We start from the raw sequence: 7,976 nt of genomic DNA on the forward strand, positions 1-7,976 counted from the left end.
AAACACATGAGTCATCAACACCCTCTAAATCTAGTTGATCAAACACAATGCAATGGACAAACCTCCTCAAATATTAATTCTTGGTTATTAATGTGTCATGACCCGATGGAAAAGACCAAACTGTTATGCAATGGATGTCTAAGACCAATTATGGCAACCATGCCATTTTACATGTGTGATGATAAGAGTTGCAATGACTTTGCTCTCTATGAGTGGTGCACTCAACTCCCCCAAAAAATAGAAAACCACCCAGCTCATCCACAACATACCCTTGTTCTCATCTACTCAAATGTTCTTCCCTTCTTTTTTGGTGTGTTTGAATGTGCTATATGTTATCTGCCTTGCAATGGATTCGCCTATTGTTGTGTAAAATATGGATACTATGTTGATGTTACATGTGGGTGTATACCTAAAGAAATCACACATAAATCTCACCCCAACTACCTTCTTTCATTAGTTCAAAAACATAGTTTTTGTTATGTGTGTCGGAGATTTCATCATTTTAAACAGTATGGCTTGCAAGGTATTTTTTTACGAAAAAACACTTTTTTTTCGGTTGCAACATTTGTAATATATATATACATCCGGAATGTGCTTTGTTATTAGCTGAGACAATCAGGCATAAGTATGACAAGCACAATCCCATGAAGCTAAGTTACCTCCCTATTGAGAACCACAAGAGTGAATATTTTTGTGAAATTTGTGAGAACCCTTTGAACCCTCATGAATCTTTCTATCATTGTAAAGAATGTATTCAGTCTACACATAGTGCTTGTGCTCCAATAATACCTCATCATGAGATAGATGTCATCCCCTTTGAGATAAGCGTTTTTTTTATTTTGTGAATATAAAGTTCGGAGGCATTCATAAGAGTGTTGGTCACCCGCATCCTCTATCCTTAGCTCAATGTATTATGTCAGATACAAAATGTAGCATTTGTTTTGAGGAATTATTCTGCAAGATGATCTTTAAATGTCTCGAGTGTAAGTTTGCAATTCATTACACATGTTGTGAGCTTTTGAACAAGATATGAAGTTTCTGGTTTCTCTACCACATGAATGCTTGAAAACACAATATGGTGTGTGATTGTTGTTAGTCTTTCTTTCTTTCTTGTATTAATTTCTCCCTCTTTTATGTGTAAAGATGATACATTAAATAAATTGAAATTCCCATGTGCATGTTAACTTTTGCAATCCTTTTGTTCTATCCCTACATTTCTATTTATAACTATGGAACTAGATATATAACTGATCATATATTATTCGATAATTAATTTGTTCCAGGTGGTTATTTTTGAAATGGAAATCAAATAAATTTAAAAATTAGATTACATGTTGCATGATCTAATCTCTTGATGTTTTTCCCAAAATTTGACCCTCCTTTTATCTTTTATCATATATTGGTTGACTAAGTTTTAGTTCCGGTATCATCTTGGACATACTTCTATATATACTCCTTCCATTCTGTTTTAACGCATGAAATGTCAATATCATCTTTTCTCTCTCTCTCTCTCTCTCTCTATATATATATATATATATATATATATATATATATATATATATAGAGAGAGAGAGAGAGAGAAGATGATATTGACATTTCATGCGTTAAAACAGAATGGAAGGAGTATATATAGAAGTATGTCCAAGATGATACCAGAACTAAAACTTAGTCAACCAATAACCAATATATATATGCAAGTCAATAACTTTGTTTAATATCATCAAATAAACTTAAATTTTGATGTAAATAAATTGGTTGAAGAGGATACTGAAGGTAAGTTTTCTGTTATGTGATCTCATAAATTAGTTCACAGAGATAGGTTATCCATCCTGATAATTATGACCCGTTTGCTATGCATGTGTTTTTTTAATAATGTTTATATATTTTCTAGAAAAAAACAAAATTTGACGCGTTTGTAGTATAAGTATATAGTACTTACCTTCACACTGTAGATTCTTTTATCATGACAAATATCTACTTGTTATTTGTAGTAAGTTGTTAATGGTATGTCCATATATAGATGGTAATTCCATATCAATATATGCCTGCCTGCCTATTTTGTATTGTTCTAATCAGCCTGAATGAATACGATCTTGTAGATTGACAGTCACTTCCATAGAAAATTATTTTTTGTTTGAAGCTAAATTTTGTAACTAATTATACAATTGTAATACAAAAATCATTTTTATTTATATTTTGATTGATTCAACTTCATATATATTTGTTTATGGGTCAAAGGAAAACAATCCCATCTAATATCTTTCAACAGGAAACTCCACCAAGATTTTGGGATGTTTTAAACTCAATTAAATCATATGAATTAACTCTAACCTCTATACCAATTAATAAACAAGATTAGTATTCAACTTAAAAATGGGGCTTATTCCTTGCTTATTAGGAGTGGTACTAAAGTTAAGGAGAAAGCAAAAGAGTTATGTTTTTGTGTGTTTCAGTTACCTTTATTCCTTACATATTAAACTAAAAGAAAGAACAAAACATGAAACCAAATCTAGAATAATGAATACTTTGAAAAATACCCACATTACAATTATGTATTTATTTTTTACTAACTGATGTATAAAGCATTCCTAAAATGCATCGTAAATTATGTCATTGCTTGATATAAAGTCATTACCAGCAATTCCATATTATAAGGGACAAATAAATTAATTAAAGCAAATTAAATTACTATAATAAAATACTTTCTACAAAGCTTCACTGATTTCTTCTCTAGAATAAGGAAAAGTTAATAACAAAAAAAGAAGCAAAATGTAAACAATGGCAAAAGGAAACATGCTTGGTGGTTGGTAATTTGCCACAAATATGTACTCTTTCTTCATTATAAATAAGAGAGTGAGTGTAACATCATCATTGTAAAAAGAGAATTAGAATTATAATGGACATAATTGAAGTATCAGAACACAAGCATCCACTAAAGCTCATTGATTTGCAATTACAATATGAAGATGAAGAGGATGAAGAAGAAGAAGAAGAAGAAGATGAGGGTGGTGATCCAATTATGAAAGAGGGTTGTCGAGGTGCATGTGAGAGGTGTGGTGAAGAAATCAATATGTATCATAGGTACTACTGTTGAAAATATGGTGCTATTATTACAATCTCATATTTATTAGGAAGTAGTTTATTATAAAGGGTGTATTGTGTAAAGATTGTATTCTGCAAGGGTGTTAAGTGTATGCAGGTTCTTATGGAAACACGCGGGTTGTAATCTGGGTCATGTTGGTTCGATTTATATCCATATTTTGGATCCAGAGTATAAATAAAGAGAGAGAAGGTGTTGGGACTCATTCGTCCAGTTGAAGAGATCAGATCTAGGGTTTTCTCTCTCGAGGGTTCTTTGATGTTAGATAGTTGTCTGCATCTATTTTGTTGATTGTGTGTTCGTCTATAAGAGTTCTGTAACTAGCTCTTTATCAAAGTATATTGTTTAGAAGTTGTTTAGGTTGAGTGAAAGATTGAAAGATTTTTGTAGTGAGTTTTGAGTTGTAAGTAACTTGAAAACCACCTGTTTCTTGATCCTAAATTGATATGAGAAATGGTGATGTTAGGAAATTTGTCTTGTGTGTTTTAACATGGTATCAGAGCTCTAAGGCTCGTGTTCTTTGATCCTGACGGTCGCTTCTTGGTTGTTCGTCATCTGGTGTTTCTGCGCTTGACGATCTGTGAAAGGTATATCTTCTTTCTCATTTTGTTTTTTGTTCGTGTGATTGAACAAGTTCAGTTTAGGGTTTCTGTCTTGTATTTCCCTAAACTTGAATCTGGTTATTGAGATCCTGGTACTGCGAGATTTTTCGTTTAATCTTTCAGGTGTGATGTGAATCGGGTTTTGACTGAGCATTGTTGTGTTGAAGATTAAAACTTTGCAACATAATCTACCAATCCCCGTTAATCTGAAATAATCCTCTTGGGGTCAGGTTTCATCACTGATAAACCCTTGTAGGAAACAGATTCGGGGAGTCTATCTCGGTTGCCTATTGCACTGTGAGGGTTTCTTGTTCTTTTCTTTCTCCTTTACTAGTTGTAGATGTGGGAGATCCTGATGTCTTGAGTACATCAATTAATTGTTGATTTTTTTTGAAGTTGTTCTGTTTTTACACTGTGTTGATTGTCTTGGGCCCCGACATACTGTGGTGACCATCTGGACTTTTAGTCAACACGAGTGTTATTTGTTTGTTAAGTTCTTGTTTCTATTCTTGATCTAGATTGTTATTTGATTTCTTTGGTTTGTCTTCTGTGATTTACTATGGCTGGTGAAACTCCTGGAGGGAGTGGTGTTCCTAAGGAAATTCCTATTGACTTTGATGATCCTTTATATGTCCATCCTTCTGATAATACTATAATCTCTATTTTAACAGTTAAACTGACTGGTAATGAAAACTATTGTTTGTGGTGTAGTGCTATGTATAGAGGTCTTAAGGCTAGGAATAAATTGGGCTTTGTGGATGGTTCCATTACTCTTGAGAATACTGAGACAACTAAAGCTTCTAAATGGGAATGTGTAAATGCTATTGTTTGTAATTGGATTTTAGGGTCAATTTCTGAAACTATATATGCTAGTCATGTGTATTCAGATAAAGCTAAAGTTATTTGGGATGAATTATTTGAAACATATAACAAAGCTGATGGGTCAGTAATTTTTAATATTCATCAACAGATTAACACTTTAAAGCAAAATGGTTCTTCTCTTTCTGATTATTACAATAAACTAGATTCCTTGTGGAAGGAGTTTGATGGTTTAACTAGTTTAACTGAATGTGTGTGTGAGACAGCTACAAAACTTAATGATCATTCTAAATTGATGAAGTTAATGCAATTTCTTAGTGGCCTTGATGATGTTTATAGTCAAGTTAAGAGTCATATTCTTTTGATGGAGCCTTTACCAAATGTTAAATCTGCCTTCTCTATTCTTTCTAGAGAAGAATCTCTTCAAAAGAATGGGTCTCTTGGGTCTACTGTTTCTTCAAAACCACAAGTCTCGATGTTTAATAGTAAAGTTAATGATTTTAAACAGGGACAAAATCAAGTTAGGTCTAAGAATCAAGGTTTACAATGTAAACATTGCAATCTTAAAGGTCACACAATAGAAAGATGTTATAAACTAATTGGTTATCCAAAGGATTTTAAATTTAGAAATGATAATAATAATCAGAACAAATCTTTTTCTATGAATTCTTCTTCTGTTGGTTCTAACAATAGCATGTCTGTTCCTTCTGAGTCTGGTCTTGGAAGTGATGCTCATTTTCTCACTGGTGAACAATAATCTAAGTTTCTTCGTCTCATTAGTGAGAATTCTACTAGTGATGATGTGTCTGCTACTGCAAATATGGCAGGTATATCTGTGTTTCAATGCTGTAATTCTTTTGTTAGTTCAAATGATTCTCAAAATTGGATTGTTAACATAGGAGCCAATCAACATATGATAGCTTCTGAGTCACAACTTAGAGATGTTGTAGATGTGTCTAGACTTAATCTTCTTGTCAAACATCCTAATGGTTCTTCATCTCCTATAAATAAAATAGGGAATCTTCAATTGTCCTCACATCTTACTTTATTTGATGTTTTTGTTGTTCTTGATTTTAATGTTAATCTTTTGTCTGTCCATAAACTTTGTAAGGATAGTGGTTGTGAAGCTGTTTTTTCAAAACATACTTGTAAAATCCAGGATTCATTGTCAAAGGAGATGGTGGAGAATGGTAGAGAGTCTGGGGTATTATACTATCTTGATTATATTCCCTCAGGTATTTCAACAAATATTTTGTCTAGGTGTTGTGTCTCTAAACTAACTTGGCATAGTAGACTTGGTCATCCAGCAGACCAAGCTTTGACATCTTTAAAAAATATTTTAAAACTTGGAAATGATTCTCTTCCTCCTTGTGATGTTTGTCACAAATCAAAACAGACTAGAGAGTCCTTTCCACATAGTCAACATACTTCAACTAAGTTAGGTGAATTGGTTCACATAGATGTCTGGGGTCCTTATAGACTTGCTTCTGTTGAAGGGTTTAAGTATTTCTTGACTATTGTGGATGATTTTACTAGGGCCACTTGGATTTTTCTTTTGAAATCTAAGATTGAGGCTTTTGATTGTTTTAAATCCTTTGTTAATATTCTTCTAAATCAGTTTAATGTTAATGTTAAAATTGTACGTTCAGACAATGGTACTGAGTTTGTTAATAATCAAATGAAGTTTTTTTGTTTTGAAAAAGGGTATAATACATCAAACATCATGTGCTTATACTCCACAACAAAATGGTGTTGTGGAGAGAAAGCATAGGCATATTCTCAATGTAGCTCGATCTCTTTTATTTCAATCAGGAGTTCCTACTAAATATTGGGGAAATGTTGTTTTAACTTCTGTTTTTCTAATAAATAGAATGCCTACCTCTGTTTTAAATGGTCAATCACCTTATGAACTTGTTTTTCAAAGAATTCCTAGTTTTGATCATTGAAGGGTTTTTGGTTGTCTATGTTTTGCTGTTAAGCCAAATGTTTCTGATAAATTGTCTGAACGTGCTGAAAAAATGTATTTTTTTAGGATATTATTCTGATAAAAAGGCTTATAAACTTCTTAGTTTGGATACTAATTCTTCTTTTGTATCTAGGGATGTAAAATTCTATGAATCTGTTTTTCCATGCAAGTTGAAATCAACTTCTGTTGATAAGGTTTCAAACAATTTTGGCCCTAGTGATCTTTTTTCCTATGATGAATTTGATAATAATGAATATATAAATGATTATATTAATCTTGATGAGCTCAGAGTAGAGTCCCAGTTGGATGGTGCTAATGCAGCCATTAGTGTGGATGATGTTGATTCTAGTAATTCTATCAACCATGGTGGCGAGGCAACCGTGCCTCCTACTGGTTCATTTGTTCCTTCTTCTTCGAGTGTATCTGAGGAAAGTAGTCAGTCTGTCTTAACCCCTTCTATGGATCAGTCTGTAGGTGTCTCTAGGTCTAGGCGTGAGTCTCATATACCTGTTAAGTTTGTTGATTATGTTGTTGAAGGGAAGTATAAATATGGTATTGAGAGATCTGTTAACTATTCTTTTCTTGATCCTGAAACTAAATGTTTTGTTTCTAATCTCAATAAAACTGTTGAACCTAAGAGTTATAATGAAGCATTTTCTGATCCAAATTGGATTAAATCTATGAATGATGAAATGAAGCACTTTATCGAAATCATACATGGGAAATAACTGATTTACCTAAAAACAGAAAACTAATTGGGTGTAAGTGGGTCTATAAGATTAAATAGAAGACAAATGGTGAAATTGAGAGATATAAAGCTCGTTTAGTTGCTAAAGGTTATAATCAAAGAGAGGGGATTGATTTTGAAGAGACTTTCTCTCTTGTTGCAAAAATTGTAACAGTTCGTATTGTTATTTCTCTTTCTGTTCATTATTCTTGGCCTTTATATCAGTTGGATATTAACAATGCCTTTTTATATGGTGATCTTACCGAAGATGTTTATATGTCACTTCCACCTGGTTACTATTCTAGTAATGATACTAAAGTATGTAAACTTACTAAGTCTTTGTATGGACTAAAGCAAGCTCCTAGGAAATGGAATGAAAAACTTTGTGCTTCATTGTTTATGTTTGGTTTTTGACAGAGTATAAGTGATTACTCATTGTTTATTAGGAAAGTTGAAGGTTCAATAACTGTGTTATTAGTATATGTTGATGATATTATTTTAACTAGAATAGTGAAATAGAGTTACAAAAGGTGAAATCTTTTATGAATAGTCAATTTTTAATCAAAGATCTTGGAACTCTTAAATATTTTTTAGGCATTGAAGTGGTTAAATTTGACGGTGGTTTATGTTTAAACTAAAGAAAATATTGTCTTGAGTTGTTACATAAATATGGTATGCTTGGTTGTAAACCTGTGAACACTCCTTTGGAAACAAATTTTGTTATAAATTCTGATAATCATGATGGAAAAAATGAATTGTTGG

General features: G+C 32.3%; 1 protein-coding gene across 1 annotated transcript; it reads left to right on the forward strand.

Moving 5' to 3' along the window:
• The first annotated feature begins 4,261 nt into the window (after nucleotides 1–4,261).
• Nucleotides 4,262–5,278, forward strand: LOC145067352 (uncharacterized). The gene has a single exon (XM_079014514.1). It carries the CDS (start codon nucleotides 4,262–4,264, stop codon nucleotides 5,276–5,278), a length of 1,017 nt encoding a protein of 338 aa, XP_078870640.1.
• The last annotated feature ends 2,698 nt before the right edge of the window (nucleotides 5,279–7,976 follow it).

Source organism: Lactuca serriola, chromosome 8 (genome assembly GCF_051521515.1).
Source record: "Lactuca serriola cultivar US96UC23 chromosome 8, Lser_US96UC23_V15, whole genome shotgun sequence".
In the NCBI taxonomy this organism is placed as follows: Eukaryota; Viridiplantae; Streptophyta; class Magnoliopsida; order Asterales; family Asteraceae; genus Lactuca; species Lactuca serriola.